This window comes from Protobothrops mucrosquamatus, unplaced genomic scaffold (genome assembly GCF_001527695.2).
Source record: "Protobothrops mucrosquamatus isolate PMUCROS unplaced genomic scaffold, P.Mucros_1.0 scaffold550, whole genome shotgun sequence".
Lineage (NCBI taxonomy): Eukaryota > Metazoa > Chordata > Lepidosauria > Squamata > Viperidae > Protobothrops > Protobothrops mucrosquamatus.
The window spans coordinates 418,920-436,191 of record NW_015386854.1 but is presented as its reverse complement, the minus strand read 5'-3'; the positions used below and the strand labels follow the sequence as shown (position 1 = coordinate 436,191).

General features: G+C 36.3%; 3 protein-coding genes across 3 annotated transcripts in view; 1 reads left to right on the top strand and 2 right to left on the bottom strand.

The window, feature by feature from the left end:
• Positions 1-1,464: 1,464 nt before the first annotated feature.
• On the bottom strand, positions 1,465-2,397 carry LOC114922644 (olfactory receptor 2G3-like). Its single transcript, XM_029284359.1, has one exon. The coding sequence runs from the start codon at positions 2,395-2,397 to the stop codon at positions 1,465-1,467; it is 933 nt and encodes a 310-aa protein (XP_029140192.1).
• A 3,840-nt stretch (positions 2,398-6,237) lies between these two features.
• On the bottom strand, positions 6,238-7,176 carry LOC107288460 (olfactory receptor 6M1-like). Its single transcript, XM_015817081.1, has one exon. The coding sequence runs from the start codon at positions 7,174-7,176 to the stop codon at positions 6,238-6,240; it is 939 nt and encodes a 312-aa protein (XP_015672567.1).
• A 9,838-nt stretch (positions 7,177-17,014) lies between these two features.
• LOC107288459 (olfactory receptor 6M1-like) overlaps positions 17,015-17,272 on the top strand; it is a 9,430-nt gene continuing 9,172 nt past the window's right edge. The window contains exon 1 of the mRNA XM_015817079.1: positions 17,015-17,249. Within this exon, the coding sequence (XP_015672565.1) occupies positions 17,015-17,249 (235 nt within the window). The remainder of the gene's footprint in view (positions 17,250-17,272) is intronic.

The following is a 17,272-nucleotide window of genomic DNA, read 5'->3' as shown; positions in this document are numbered from 1 at the left end:
TTTTCATATGTGGTGGACTTGCAAGGTTATTAAGGCTTTTTGGATAAAATTGTGGTGGAACCTACAGCAAATTTTTAAAAGAAGAATCTTCTTCTTGCCTCAGTTGTTTCTCCTGGGTATTACACAAAGTTTGGATGTAAAAGAAACGAATTTGATGTTGTATTGCTTAACTGCTGCCCGTTTGCTGATAGCTCAAAATCGGAAGAGTAAAGTCTTACTACAATGGAGGACTGGAGATTGAAGGTTTCGCATCTTGCTGAAATGGCAAAAATTTCGGCTTATTTGAAGAATCATTCAAATGAACAATTTTTATCAATATGGAGAAGATGGGTTGTTTATATTCAAAATAAGCATAGAATGGTGGAATATAATCTAGGCTTTTAGATAATTTGTTTCCTTTTTTTACATATTTCACCTACTTATGTAGAATATTATTTTGTGGAGTTAGGGATATTATTAGTAGTTTACTTTTAGTTGAATAGTATCCTGGGATAAGGTTTGGGAAGTCCGGGGGGTGGGGGGTAGGGAATGGGGGTTTTCGTATTGTGATGTATTTGTGATGTGTTTTTTTTTATGATAAAAATAATAAAAATTTAAAATGTGATTCATCTGTTTCTGCCCTTTGTAGTACCCAGTAATCCCTAAACACTTCCAAGATCATTATTATATTAACAGGCAGTGTCATATTAAGCCAGCAGGATAAACATTCAGGAGCTTCTTTAATTTTGGCACTCTTTTGCCAACTGTGATAATCATCAGTCAAACTGAGTCAAAACATCTGATGGCAGCTTTAATCTTACAATGATATTTTACTGCAGGATAGATTAATAATACAGCTTAAAAGGAAAATCATGGTAATGGATCAAATACATCTTTAGCTGTTGAGACACCTATAACAATGCTATGGATCAAAATAAGACAATAATAGCATATTTTACAAATAAACCCTTTCTTGTAATGCACATGATAGATTTTCTTATTAGTTTACAACAAGGATTCCTAAACTTTTTGTCATCACATCTTCCTTTAATGTAATCTTAATGTACACAATTCTCCCAAAATTCTAAAATCCAAAATGAGCACAAATGAACAATGCAAATGATACAATGAAACTTTGGAAAAGGTGGACTTATTAAAACAATTTAAAATGGTAGCCATTTAAAATTATTATATGAGAGTCATGATAATTTAATTAATTAATTTTGTATTAGCCCACCCTTTTTTAAAGACACCCCAGTTTTAAGCCAGTATATCTTGTGTTAATGTTTTTGCCTAGTTAAGTATACATAATATAATTAATGATTTTGTTTTGTCTCTTTTTGATTTTCTTCCAATAGTGTATCAATTGGATATTCATATTTATTATTTTTTGCTAATAATAATATATTATATTTATTTAAATTCATATAATTTTATATAATTTGGAAAACATAATGTGGTTTATGTTTTTTATTAACTCTGTGTTTAGTATGACTTGTCCAATGCATTTATTCCAAAGGCTCTCTTTAATGATTCTTTGACTTCCTTATTTCTAAAGCTATATATTATAGGGTTCAGCAGTGGATTGATAACAGAATAAAATACAGAAATTAGCTTATCATGCTCTGGTGAGTAACTGGATTTTGGCTTCATATATATAAACATCCCTGACCCATAATAGATTATCACCACTGTCAAATGAGAAGAGCATGTTGAAAAGGTTTTCCATCTGCCACTAGTGCTGTGGATCCTCATTATTGCAGCAATAATATAGCCATATGAAATCAGAATCAAGATAAAGGGCAGCATTAGTGTGCCTAGGCCCCCAACTAACATTAATAATTCATTTAAAGAGGTATCAGTGCAAATCATGTGCAGTAAAACAGGAGCCTCACAGAAAACATGGTTAATGACATATTGGGCACAAAGTGGAGGCAAAGAAAGGTAGAGTGGGACAACAGAAACTAGAAAGCTAACAGTCCAAGAAGCAGCTGAAATTCTAATGCAGGATTGGGTATTCATTATTATGGTGTAACGCAGGGGGTGACACACTGCTAAAAAGCGGTCAAAAGCCATCACAGCAAGTAGGATACATTCTGCTGCTCCCATAAAGAGAGAAATATATGTTTGTGCCATGCACATGTGATAGGATATGATTTTCTTGGTCAATATCATGTTGGACAACATTTTGGGGATCACAGCAGTGGTATAGCAAAGGTTAAGAAATGCCAGATTTTGAAGGAAAAAGTACATGGGAGTCTGCAAATGTGGATCTGTAGCAGCCAGGATAATGATACCAATATTACCAAGCAGGATAAGGAGATAGATGAGGAGGAAGATGGCAAAAAGCACTGGCTCCAATGTGGGGTAATCCGAAAACCCCAAAAGAACAAATTCCCAGACTTCAGTTTGATTCATTTGGTTCACTGTATTCCATTGAATGTAGTTATTGAGGAAACTTGGAAAATAACAAGGAAAAAAAGTCAGCATGAAAAATAAATAATTTGATATGATTGGGGGTGGTGGTGAAAAGCAGAGGTGCTACCATTATGGAACATAACTTAAGACCAAATCATTGATTAATGGAAATATTTTCTTCAGTGCATGGTTATACAAACTGAATGTGTCTTTCAACCCTATAGAGCCATTCAACATACTGATTGTTTGCATTCTAATTTGCAGAAGTGGCATTGAGTTCTATGCTGCAAAGCACAGCACAGATGCCATAATAACAAAGAGAAACAGCAAAGGGAGAAAGAGGCAAAAATGGAAAGAAGAAGAAAGGAAGCTGGAGTATTTGTTTCATTTGTATATGCTTCCCACTACATTGTTAATTCATAACTGACACAGTCCATGAATTTCAGTAAGGGCTACTGATTTAATCTGGATCCAAAACAGTAACTTTGTTCATTTAGATAGATAAAAGCAAAGACTATGTTACCTTAATGTATTTACTTACCTACAGTCTGATCTTGCATTATATTTTCATTTTTTTTTCTTGGCATGTTTACATGGAAATAAGTCTAACTATATTAAGAGGCTTCTCTCTCCACCCCCAAAAAACTGCATGTAGGATTGCAATCTTCTTTCCATGAGATAATAAAACTGTTTTTCCAAACTTATCCATGAACAGCAATTTTTTTTAAAAAAATCCTCTACAATAAAAAAAAAGAAAAACAGTATGCACAATAAAATTGCAATACTCTAATTGATAGTTAATACAGCATCAGCTTAGCTATTTTTCATCTTTTTCCACTTCCCTATACAAATTGCAACTGGCAATTTCTTTTGGTCCTCTTTTTGTTTAATATTACTAAATAGTTACCTCTCCTATTCATAGACCAGACTTTTGGCAAAATTAGAGCAAGAGATTAATAATTCTTTATTTTTTTTATTTAGTCCTTTTATATATTTTTGAACCAAATTGTTCATATACATTTGTCTCTGAGTGTTAAACTATTAAAAATACGTGCCATGGCATAAATCTAATGCATTTTTCTGAAAGCAACTTATGATTAAACATTAGTCGAACTTATATACTATTGTTATGGGGGGAAAGAGCTGCTTCAAATATTTTATGTAGGAGGGATGGGCAACTAATCCTGCTCCAATTGTTGCTGGATTAAAGTTACAGGAAATTTTCTTTAGTTTTATTTACCTTTGTCATTGCTATTAGTTGAAGATAGATAAGAAATGATGAGAACAATGAAGACGTCACTAAAAACTCTTGCATATGAAAACTTTATTATTATAGTAAGAAACTCTCAAGTGTCCAATTAATTTTATCTAAACTCAAAGGAGATTCAGCAAAACTCTCTCTGATTCTCCCTCACCCCTGCTGTCCGAATTCATAGGATTAATAAAATATGGATTAAGAATACCAATGAATTCTAGATTGCTTCTCTTTTAAAATTATTTCAAGGCTTCACTATTCAAAATAAATTCTATGTCTATCAAAGATCCCTTTTGAATAGGTACAGTGGAAGAGCAGAGCATAAAATATAATATGAAAACTATCCAAATGTAGTGCTGCGTTTTGTAGTAAATCAGTTTAAAGCTATATTTTTTGAAAAGCAACATTGCTCACAAAATCCCATAATGCTTCTTTGAATATTGAGGGTTATCAGATGTATAAATAAAGAATATGTCATGGTCAATGCAATAGAAAATATAGTCTCTTAATTGCATTTTGCAACTGTAGGAGGTGATCAGGCTAAGCCCAAGGGTGGAGTCAAATACATCATCATTTTGGAATCTCTATGTCCTCATAAGAAACCTAATTCTCCCCCTCCCCCAAAGTCTGTTGACTCTTATCTGGGATCAATTTACTTTGACCATTAGTGTTATGTCCTGGGCCTCTGATTGACAGAGCAGGTGCAGGAAGCTGCAGTGAGACGGGCAGACCATGTGGCCTGCCCGGGCCAGACAGACTGTCCCCAGCCTATTGAGCATGCGCAGAGCGGGAAAATACGTTGCATTTATTGGCTGACACTGTTCTCTGCAAAAGGTATAAAAGGGATCAGCACCATTTTGTGTTGTTCTGTTAAAGCTAAAATAAAGAAGTATCTGTTGTTACTCCTGCTTCATTTCAATGCCTATCAACACAAAGAACAGAACAATTAGCAGTTCAGATTCTTGTGTATAGCTGGCATGAAATAAATTTGTAATACTTTTGAACTGTATCCTGGTTCCTGACTTCTTGAACCTGACAGTAAATTCTCAAGATCTCCCAAATGTAAATTTACCAAACAAAAGCATGGTTATTTGTACAATAAGTCAGTACAAAAATAAGCAGAAATTATTGACAAATTATAAAGAGAGATAAGGAAACTGATGTTTGGTAAAAATAAGTAAGTACACAGAGCGGCATGGTGGTCTAGTGGTGAAGACTCTCACCTCCCACTTGAAATGTTAAGAGTTCAATCCTAGGTAGCAGCAGATGTTTTTCTCCTAAGGTGCAAAGAAAAACATATCTGTTGTGAACTCTGCAGTGTGTCAAGAAGGGCATCCAGCCAGTAAACACTCAGGTCCATCCAGTCATCCTGACTCTATCCCAAATTAAGGGATTACAAGGTTGTAAAAAGAGAGTGTAAAATAAATCTATATAGTTTTTTTAAAAAAAACATTCAAAAAAGTAATATATTTCTGTCAGAATCAAAGTATTTTAAAAATTCAGCATAGAATCACATATTATAGATGACATATCTGGCATTAATTCATTTAAAAGAAATAAATTTTAATAAAATACATCAATAATGTCACAAAGAATATATACTTATGATGTAAAATAGGTATAGTATGATACATTACATCTGTGTAGTATAAAATCAAGGCAAGATAAATGGGTTAGATTTTTTCACAACGTACAATTCTATGTATTTGGCATTTAATTAGTTGCTTTTTTATCAATTATTACACTTAGAGAAGTAGTTTAGATGCCATGTACTGTATATTTTGAATATTTTAAAAAAACTGCAAAAATGATACTGCACAAGCTTTGTTGTATTGCTTAAACTCATTTTTATTTCAGAAAGCTAGTTAACATGAATAAATGTCATCTCTATTAATGTCCATGAGATTACATCAAGGTAGAAATTGTAGAAATGGACAACATTTGTGAAAGGACTAAATGGAGTTTCAAATAGATCCTTTGAAACAATGAAGTTTTGATTAATGTGATCTGCTGTATAGGAACACCACACAATAAGTTTATGAATCCAAGAAACAACTCTCCTTGAATAAATATTTTAAAGAAACTTCTGTGCATTTATAAGATCCCATTTGCAGATAAAATGGGATTCAAGCAAAATTGAGCCAATGCTGATGTTCTGATCTAAGTGTCAAAATGGACCACCTTATTTCACCTGAATTAAAGAGTTTAGGCATGGACTAAATTTGTGAAATGGTTGTGCAGAGTTTCATAATGGTACCTTACTTTAAAAACATTTTGAAGTAGAAAGCTAAACCAACTTAGCCCACATTGATGCTTTTATAGCAGTGTTGACATGGCAAATTCAGTTTTCTAGACAGGGCTAGAATTAGTCCTAATTTTAGTCATGATTTAGAAAGTTTAGGAAAAGAAAAGGACTTTTCTTTCTTTTAAAAATATGTGATGTAAAGGAGAAAGTCTTCCACGGGGTATATCCCCACTGCCAACTGATAACACTCCCTCATTTGCCACATAAGCAATGGAATCAGATCCCCTCATAATATTAAAATTGTCATTTAAATCATGAATTTCAGAGTAATAAATTGACTTTATTTTATTTTGAAAGACATTTTCTTTAGAACATCTCTCAACACCTCTTTAATCTGCTCATTTCTTAGACTGAAGATAAAAGGGTTCAGGAAGGGTGTCAGGATGCCAGAGAAAATGGCCAAGGCTTTGTTTAGGCTCATACTGTCACTCTGAGATGGTCTCACATAAACAAAAATGGAGATTCCATAGCCCATGGAGACAACGGTGAAATGTGACGCACAAGTACCAAAAGCCTTCTTCCTGCCCTCTGCAGATGGAATCTTGACAATGGTGCTAATTATGTAGATGTAAGATGTAGCAGTGAATGAAAGAGAGCCAAGCAGTAGAATCAAGGATACCAGGAAGTCCACCACCTCAATCATAGTTATATCCTGACAGGCAAGATGCAATAATGGTGCACTGTCACAGAAAAAGTGATTAATAATGTTATTACAGTAAGTTAGCCTGGCTTTTAATACAGTAGATAAGAACACTGAGAAGAAGCCACCAATCCATGATCCAATCACTATCTTAACACAAACTTTCCCACTCATAAGGATGGGATAGCTAAGGGGATAGCAGATGGCCATGTAGCGGTCAAAGGACATAGCAGCAAAAAGAATGAACTCTGTAGAACCCATGAAAAAATAGAAATATGATTGAGTGAAGCAGCCCACAAAGGAAATCGTTTTTCTTTCAGACAGAAGATTGGCCAGCATTTTAGGCATCACAGATGTCGTCATGAATATCTCAATGGCAGATAGATTGCTGAGGAAAAAATACATTGGGATTTGAAGACGATGATCAGTGCAAATCAATGCAATTATGAGTGCATTCCCAAGCACTGTCACTAGATAAATAAGGAGGAAAACCATAAAGAGGATGATTTCCAAACTTGGTTCAAAGTTAAATCCAAGCAAAAATATTTCTCTGACAATGGTCACATTCTGTACTTCCATGGTACAGTTTCTGAAGGAAACAAAGAATGAACATTTTAAAACAGTCCACCATGAAAGCATTCAGAAAGTCTATCAGGATGCCAGAGAAAATAATATTTTTTTTTATGCTCATACTGTCACTATGAATTAGTCATAGTGAATCTATCACAATGTGAAATGTGATAAAGATGGATTCTTAATGAGTTATTATCAATAAGTGTTACATCTTTTTATTTAAAAAAGTTTACAAAATCTGTAGGTTTATGTGAAATGTGTTTATTCCACAGTCACCTGAATTAAAATCTTTGGAGAATAAAAGAATGTGAATATGAATTATTTTTGCAATGATTTGAAGCAATGTTTTATTATTTCCTTATGTTCAGAAATTGGCAGTAATTATTTTCTGGAAGGTTATATATCCAGGAAATCAGTTCAAAATATTAAGCTTTGGCTTCTGCCATATTTCCTAAGTGACAATCTGGTATTCTGACAAAACTGGCAAAATCTGATGGGGATTTGGTTAAAATAATTGCCATAACATTTATTGACACTTTAGACCTTAAAATGGTCTGCCAGGAAAAAAAAACAACCAACAGATTTACTTTTATTATGCAGATAGATTTTTGAGATAGATAGACAGACAGACAGACAGACAGACAGACAGACAGACAGACAGACAGACAGACAGACAGAGAGAGACAGAGGCTTGCCTCCCACTTGGAAAGTTAAGAATTCAATAGGTAGTTGCAGAGGTTTGTCTCCTAGAGTGCAAAGAAAAAATATTTATTGCAACTCTGCATAGGAGAGGGCATCCAATTAGTAAATGCTCAGCTGCATCCATTCATCCTGACTCTACCTCAAATAGAGTCTAGAGGCTCATAAAGGGAGTTTATTAGCAAAAAATTTGGGACTGACAACTATATACATTGGATTTTTGAGTAATGCATTCCTTCCATCTACTTTGATTTTCATTTCTGCAAAATTGGATGGGTTTTCAATTATTTAATCTCATTCCACATTTAGCAAGGGTCAGACCAACAGAAATTAGTAACATTTACAGCTATAGAAATTTGATAAAAAAGGTTAAGAATATTAAACTGCTAAGAATAATGTACATTTAGTCTTACCTGAAATACAGGAAGTTGGAGCAATGTATAGCATGACAAATTCTTTTGTTCATAAACTCTATGCTGTCATCTTTCCCTGGGGATGTTTCTTTTCTAAAGAACTTTAACTCTAGGGTAAATCAACTAAGGAAAAGTAAACAATATATCTTAATTACAATATGCACCACAAATAAGACTAAACAGTGGGGGTTTTTTTTTAAGGTCAGTGAATAACCAAGAACTGGAAATAAGAAAATAAATGCCACAATCAAATACATAATTGTCAACTTTTGAGGAAAGACAGTGATCCATTATGCTGCTAATTTACTCCAAAGCTGATCTTAGAGAGTAGAGTATGGAATCAAAGGCTGCCTTTAGGTTTATGAAGGCAACATTAAAGGTGCCATATGGGATAATATCATATTTCTAATATGCCGGTTCATTATACAGTAGAATGTATTTTTATCTGGTTGTTAGCCGCCCTGAGTCCGCAAGGAGAAGGGCGGGATATAAATATAAGCAATAAATAAATAAATAAATGTCTGGGCTTAAAACTAGTCGGTAAATAGACGTCAACAATACCTATCCCAAGTGTCAAGAAGAATTAGCTTATTGTTTTTATTGGATTTTTACTCTAGATTTATTTATTTATTTATTTATTTATTTATTTATTTATTTATTTATTTATTTATTTATTTATTTATTTATTTATTTATTTATTTATTTATTTATTTATTTATTTATTGGCCACCCATCTTATCATAGGATATTATTCTTGATTGATTGATTGATTTTGATTGTGCTTTACAGCAGCTGTCCCCAGCCTTTCTGGCTCAGAGGACTGGTGGAAGTGGCAATGGTGGCAGCAGGATGGGGGAAGAGGGAATGATTTGATGCATGTGCATGTGCTGCTTCCACAAATGCAGCCTCACACATGCACTCTCCTACCACTTCCATGGCCTGATTCCCAATGTCAGCATATTGCCACCAACAATCTGGATCTTCATTATATAAATCTTGGAAGGATAGAAGGCTGAATTAACCCTGAGCTGGTCAGGATCAAACTCCTGGCTGGGGGCAGAGTTAGATTGCGATATTGCATCCTAACCACTGCACCACCACAACTCCAACTAGATGTTGCTTTTTATTTGTCACAATATTTTGGAGCCTTAAGGATTCTAGTGAAAATCTAAACTAAACTAAACAGAACCTTTTTAGTTGCCTTTTAAACTATTTATTTCTTTGCAGTTAAAAATAATCATGGGCGTTAGAACCCTCAACTTATTGGGAAGCCTTATATACTTGTACTACACGTGGATTGGTAATTTAACCAACTATCCATATTTGTTTCTACCAGTTTTATCGGACAGGAAGCAGGCCCAGGGTAGCATTGGCTGGCAGGCCCAAAAGGAAAGATTTTTATGCCATGGCACCTGTCTTTTGGAACATCATTCCTCTGAGACTAGATTAGCTCCATCCCGTAGGCTTTGAAAACTTGACTTTGTATATAAGCTTATAGCCCTGGATGTGGGTTAGAATCCATCTGATATTTTTGTGAATAATAGGTTAGATGATGTCCAGCTGCTTTGTGTTTCTTTTTTATGTATATTATATATTTGGAGTTTTAAATTTTATTTTATTGTAAGTTGCCTATGGTCACATAAAAGGAGATGGGCAGCTATATAAATGGAATGAAATGAAATGAAATAATGAAAGAAAATGAAATAATTTTAAAGATAATTGTACTTTACTTTTCCATTAAATAATTCTGTGCACAAAGGCTGCTGTAATTAGGACAATCCAATGAAGAAATATTTGAGAAGCTGAAGTCTTTCTCCATCTTAGAAGATCAATATATAATTGTGTATCACTCACCTATTGTCATTATACTCCCTGCTAGGTCTTAAGTTAGTCAGAAGAAAGCAAGAGTTATGCAAGAATTGTCTTCCACTTGTACTGCATCATCAAATTGTAGGAGAGAGCAGTGTTCATGCTGTTATTCTGAGTTGTACAGTTAGTCTATGTACTGAATAGATTTTAGGTTGCTATCTCCAGCACATGGAGTAAGATTGTCTGTTGAGTCATGGTCTCTAGATTTCTAATTCGGAACCTTAACCATTACAACAAATTTCCTTCCTTCCTTCCTTCCTTCCTTCCTTCCTTCCTTCCTTCCTTCCTTCCTTCCTTCCTTCCTTCCTTCCTAAATCTATAAATAAGACCATCAAAGTAATTGATGAAGATATTGAGACTACTGGATCTAAGATGGAGCCTTGTGGTATCCCATTGTTTACTCCTCTGCTTCCAAATCTATTCAAATATATCTTTGATGGATGGATGTAAGAGAATAAAATTTATTTTGAGTAGTGAAAAACTTGAAATTTTTTAAAAAAGATAATAGATATAGAAATAATTGGGACATTTAAGAAGAAAATACATTTACCTATACTATAAGCCTACAAATAAGTTATATGAGGTACTATATTTATAGCAGATTATTTCTTTATTTGTTTTTTTTTAATAAAAAGAATGGTTTTAAGATGACAATATAATCACCAAAATTCACAAAAGCATTCAATAAAATGCAACAACATATTTATTTACCCAAAAAATAACATGGACATGTCCAAATAACATAATATATTTTCTTTATTTTCAACAATTTAAATGGATGTTTATTTGCAAAGAAAATTTCCTGAGACTTTTCATTTTCTTTGACAAAGCAATGGGTCATCTTCCTAAATCCTCCAAATTTATGGGTATCCATGCATTTTCTTCTGTATTCAGTGTAATTGAGGAAACTCATAAGCATGGATTGGAGAACAATAATCTTTTCCATTCTTACTCCCAGAATTTGATATTTAATTTACACTGCTTATCAACTACACCAGTGTGTTTTGTCACTATTGTAACATATATGATCGTTACCCAAAAAAGAACCAATTCCTCCATCTATGTTTCATTATATTTGACTTTACAGAGCTATCTTAAGTTTTCTTTACCTACCTCTTACTTTAATTTACAAATGATACAATTACATGCATAGATCCTTTGCAAAGTTCAGTTCAGTAAAGTTATTATCCAATGGTTAGTTGGATTCTGGAGTAATACATTTTCACTTTTTGTGTTTATGTATGTATTTATGTATTCTATTTATATGGCACCCATCATATGACAATTTTGAGTGGTGTATAAAATGAAAGCAAGAATGGAAATAATTCACATAATAAATCTCACTGCTAAAATAACTAAACATTCCCACTTTGCAGTTCCCAAAAACCTGTTCCATTTACAGGCCCATCTCATAGGACGGTGTTCACATTAACATGTTTAGATTATTTATTTATTTTATTTGCCCCTATCTTAAATACATAACCTTGAGATGTTCACAACACAGCTGTTCCCTGAATGGTATTGCTGGGTAGATACAATATTATTCTTTGCCAAGAACATTCCTGTATTGGCTCAGACTTTGAAACTAAGGCAGCAGCAGATGTGCTTCTGAAATATCCTATTTACCACTTTTGAAGAGCAGAATTAATCTCCCGATAACTACAAACTATTCAGACTGTTCTCAGATGGCAATTGTTCACTTTTTATCAAGAAATGATTATTTATATATTGATTATTTCTAGTACCAATTCAATGCAATGTAAGATTTTTAAGAAATGAATGAAAGTTGAATGGGAAAATCTATAGGAGGAAAAAGAAATGGGAAAAGGTGACATAAAGCCATAAACAAAATATCTGAGGGAAGGAATGCAGTTAGCAGGAAATCTGAAAATTAGAAACTTCTGCAGCAGTTCATCTACTCCTTCTTTTCCTTCATGCATACCCTATAACCATATTGATAGACTTTACCTATTCTTTTGAATCTTAAATCTAAGTCTGTAGGTCCTTAATGTACTGTTCTTACTATTCTCTTGGAATAGTGGAGCCCAGATTTTGCCTACATTTCAGGTTGTGTGCATGTTTCAGGTTTTCCAGATATGTCTGCAGCAAGTGTGAACTAGACTTAAAGGATTTGGAGAACCCACAGTCTCCTTATGAACTGCCTAAAATATTTTTTTTTGGGGGGGGGGTCCTCTTCTTCTTTGGAAAGTGATTCTAGAGAATGGCTGTGTAAGGAGTGAGGTTGGTCCTCTGGGGACTTCATTATGGAGTATCTTAGACTTCAGTTCCTCCCTCTATTCTTTCTTCTAAATCCCTTAACATTTATATGAAATTGCTGGGAGACTCTATCTACTAGTTCAGAGTAAGGCATCATTGGTATAGTTATGGTATCAAGTTCTTCATTTCTACCCTCAACTCATTGGGGATGCAATGGAAGTCATGTGTATGAAGGCTATCAATATTTGCATGGGGAAAAGCAACCTCAGATTCAACCTGCTCTTTCCAGATCTGGCACACCAGGCACACACACAAATGAAAACAGTTCAAAGACTTTATTGTTAGTTTAGCAATTATTTCAGTGGCAGGCAGGGCACACATGCAGATGCACATCCAGTCTTAAGCAGTCCCAAATCCCTTAGAATACCTTTAGGCAAAGTCTCAATAAACAAACTGCTGGCAGCAGGCAGACACATTGTCAGGGCATAGTCTAGTGTTCATAGTTTTGGTAAGTCATAGAACATAGAATAACAGAGTTGGAAGGAAGGTCATCTAGTCCAACTGCCTGTAAGAGGAGGAGAGTCTATCAGCCAGTCCAGATGAAAAGCACAGAATTTCCATGAGCATATATTCATGGTGTAATAGTCAGAGCTTTTGGCAGACAGAGTGGTTGTTCCCAATGAAGGGAGTTAGATTAGCAATTGTTCCTAAATAGAACCCAAGCTGGTGAAGACAATCAAAGCTAGGAATGCCTCTGAAGTGCAAGAAGATGTGCTGAGCATATTCCTTTGCTCTTAAGTGCACATGACACACTTTGGGTCTGGGTAGTCTTTCCAATTCCATATGCTCTAAGAATTGAAGCAATTACTCCTGGTGATTGCCAGGGGGATCAACCTCAGTTAATTGAGTGCTTGGAATTCCCTCAGACTGAGACTGAACTAGATCTCCTGGAGCAGGTTCTTGTCTCAGACTCCTCTGTGTCAGAACTGGTCATAACTCAACCCATACAAAACAGACTGGCTATTAATTCAGAGACTGATTCCAGAATTGTGCCATCTGTGATTCTTGATAGGATTGTGCTCCTTCTGGACTCATGTTATCCACTGAAAGACAAGCAGAAACTATGATCAGGAGATTTTGTTTTTCTCAGGTAATGTGCCAGTTGCAACTGCATTTGGAACATAATGGACTAAAGATGTCAAGAATTAGGGAAGAGTGGTTGAGTGAGGGCCCCCACCTAGTTTAATTCTCTATATCAGGCCCCTTCTCTAGAACAGCTTGCCTGAAGCACATATAGACTCACTTTCACCGCCTTCTGGAAGCTAGTGAAAAACATGGCTCTTCCATAGCCTCTGAGGATTGATCTTTGTTCATTTGTTTGAATGTATAAAGCCACCCCTCTTGCAAAAACTACTCTCTTAAGTATTTTATTTTGTATCTTTATTTTAGCATTTGTTTTTCATAAATTGTCTATAGTCCAGTTCCAGGTGATCAGACATTTTCAGATAAAATACATACAACAAAATAATCTATTTTGGAATAGTCTGAAAAGAAAAAGATGATACACCATAGAAAGAGATATAAAAAAACTTGCATGGGGTAGCTGTGTTTTTTAAAAAGCACATATTAGGGAAATGATCATACAAAACATGGAGATTTAATGTAAAGAGACCTAAAAAGGGAATACATACATCATTCACATGGACACAGACTAAGATTCTATTATAACTGCTTTCCTAGAATGATTATTTAGGTCTTCAATAATAGAACCCAAACAAGCTTCATTTGAAAATTGCTATGCTTCCAAATTCTCAGAATTGTCCCATAGGGGAAAAAAAAATTTCTTAACAGTATATATTAAGCTACAAGTACTTTAGCAAAATTTCATTGTCAAGAGATAAATTAATATATTTCCTTTGGGATCAGTGAGTCAGGGAATATGTGGTCCATTTCTTTTATCTGGAATCAAGATTGCTAGATTTTATTTTTAAGTTTGTTTGACACAACTGGGGATATTGCAAGGACACTGCTTTTTTGTTTTTCATTAATTAGAAAACTAGATTCAAATAGGTTTGGGGAATAACTTGTGAAATGTCAAATAATATAACTAAAAAAATTATAATCTTTCAGTTAATTAGAACAGAGGAAGTTTTGAAAAGTTTTGCTGCTAATGAACTTTTATGCTTTTCATAGCCTTTTGTTCATACATTGAAGCAAATATTTCAATGAAATTAATCATTCTGCAAATTCTTTAAGTCTAAATTTATGATGAGGAAAAAGACCATTATATCATATATCTAATAGTGTGCTCTTATATCCCTCCCAAAATTATATGATCTGGCATATGAAGTGATATGTTATATGAAGTGATATAAAGAAGAATTGATTGGTGGATCAGCCAGCTCCGAGAAACTCAGGACCACAAGCAGTAGTCCAATAGCTTTACCCAGCATGTTGGCTATTAACAAGATTCCAGAGGGGGCAAAGAATTTGGCTGACAAGGTGACCACCAGAGAGATGGCAGAGAAAAAGAGAGGACCTAGCTAGCAAACCCCCTCAATATGTTCAGTAAGTGTGATGTAAGAAAAGCTAAGCAGCCAGCAGAATCCCAGCAAGGAACATTGCAAGATTTTGCTAAGGAAGGGCAAAGGTTAAGCAATAAGCCAAATTTATTCTAGCCAGGGCCAGGATAATTAAAACCAGTGAAAGACAGTCAACCAAGTGTTTAAAGATACTCCATCCAAGCCAGAACAAGTTGAACTAAATAAGTGTCAACCACCACCCCATTGAAATCAGCACCACGTTGGTCCAAGCCAAAAGCAGCCAAGTCAATCAAATATGAGATCAGTAAGAAGAATACTAGTCCAGAGGACTTAATTATTAAGTTTGAGATGTTAATAAAAAAGGGAACCATCAGATATAAGGTTAAGGGGAGGAGAAATTCCAAAATGATGGGCTATGCAGGTTCAGCCTGATGTATCAGTTGTAATCATGATTGCCTGAAATGAGAGTTGTTAGGGAAAATAAAGCGTGGCTACTTCTAGTTTCTTACTCTTAATCTTTGAAAAATATCAAAATCAGCTTAAGTATGCTACAAATACATGGTAGCTTTTAGAAGCTAGCTTAAAAAAACAACCTTGGAATCAAAAACCCAAGAAACCACAAAACTATGAGTTCTAGTCCTATATTAGGCATGAAAACCAGCTGAAAGAATTTGGGCCAGTCACTCTTTCTCAGCCCAAGCCACCACACAGAGTTGATATATATATATATAAAATAACACAAAAGACATACCCATGACTCCTGGGAGGATCCATAATAGAGTACAAAAGTAAAGAACACCAGGAGAAAAAAGAGACTCTAAAAAATATTTAATGGTTAAAACCAACAAGACAATGCATGGCTAAAACCTATAAAATTGTTCCTTAGAAATCTACAAGAATTAAAAACCTAGCTTTCGTTGGCAAACCGCCAACTTCCTCAGGGCTGTAGTTCATACAGGGCGGGAGAAGCTCCCTTATAGCTGGCCGTTACTCTGCATCCAGCACCAAGCCCTAGTCATTGGGCGTGGTCGGTCAATGAGGATTTTACTCTCCTTGCTACAGATGGTTCGGCTCCTGCTCCTACTTTCAGTCCCAGAGTCAGTCCTCCCTTCATGAGCACACTCCTCCACCGGAGATGCTTTTTCCCGCAGGAGTGACCCTGCAACTACTCCCGAATTGGAGAACGGTGGAGGATATAACTGGCTTATGGGATGGAAACACCTTTTATCCCAGGTTGCACAAGTAGGGGGAGGGTGCAGCCGTTCATTTTGTGCTCCAGGGAAAAGGGGATCCTACACCACCCTACGAGCTGCTGCGCAGGAAGTTGAGGATGGGCATACTCCCCGATTGGTTTGGAAAAAGGAAGGGGGTGGAACTCCCTCAGCATACCAATCCCCTGGGAGGCATCCTGTTGAGGGTTTCCATGGTGGTAATCCTGGGGTGCAGTCACCCATGGGCAGACCCGTTGACCTCTTTGACCTTGCTCTACCATGCTTTGAGGAAGCCGACACCCAGTTACGACTCGTACACACCTGGCAGCGCAACTGGGCACGAACAGGGAGCAACTCACGACCCCCTAATTCACCGAGTCGGGACAAACCGGTTAACAACAATGGATTGCAAAATGGAGCACTTTCTCGTGACCAAGATGCCCCACCCGGCAACTACGATGACATAGCCGGTGATGTGGGTTTGTCGATGACTTATGCTGGTACGGGCAAGGCAGCTCTAAACCCTCCCCCTTCACCCACCCCCCTCAGTGCTTCACGGATGCCGGCACGTCGTTGGCAAAGGACAACCCGCTGCGGAACGATGGCATCCCCCGGTAGACGGGGACCTTGGACCCGCTCCACAACACGTGCTGCGCTTGGGGCTGCGAAGGATGGTTGTGGGGCTACTGATGCATCCGGACTACCTGGCTGCGGTGCCCGACTTGCGGTGGATGGGGGGAGAGCAAGAGACGCTTGAGGTGGTTGGGGACCATGAGGCGTCTTCGGGGAATGGACGGTGGTGCGACCCCTCGGCCCCCCCATGTGTGGGGATGCTGAGCGGAGCGGAGTGGAGAAGAGTGGACTATCTGCTTGTAAGCACGATGCACGCCCCATGGGGACTGGCATGGGTGTTTATGACTCCATGGGTCGTCCTGGAGCACAAAACGAACGGCTGCACCCTCCCCCTACTTGTGCAACCTGGGATAAAGGGTGTTTCCATCCCATAAGCCAGTTATATCCTCCACCGTTCTCCAATTCGGGAGTAGTTGCAGGGTCACTCCTGCGGGAAAAAGCATCTCCGGTGGAGGAGTGTGCTCATGAAGGGAGGACTGACTCTGGGACTGAAAGTAGGAGCAGGAGCCGAACCATC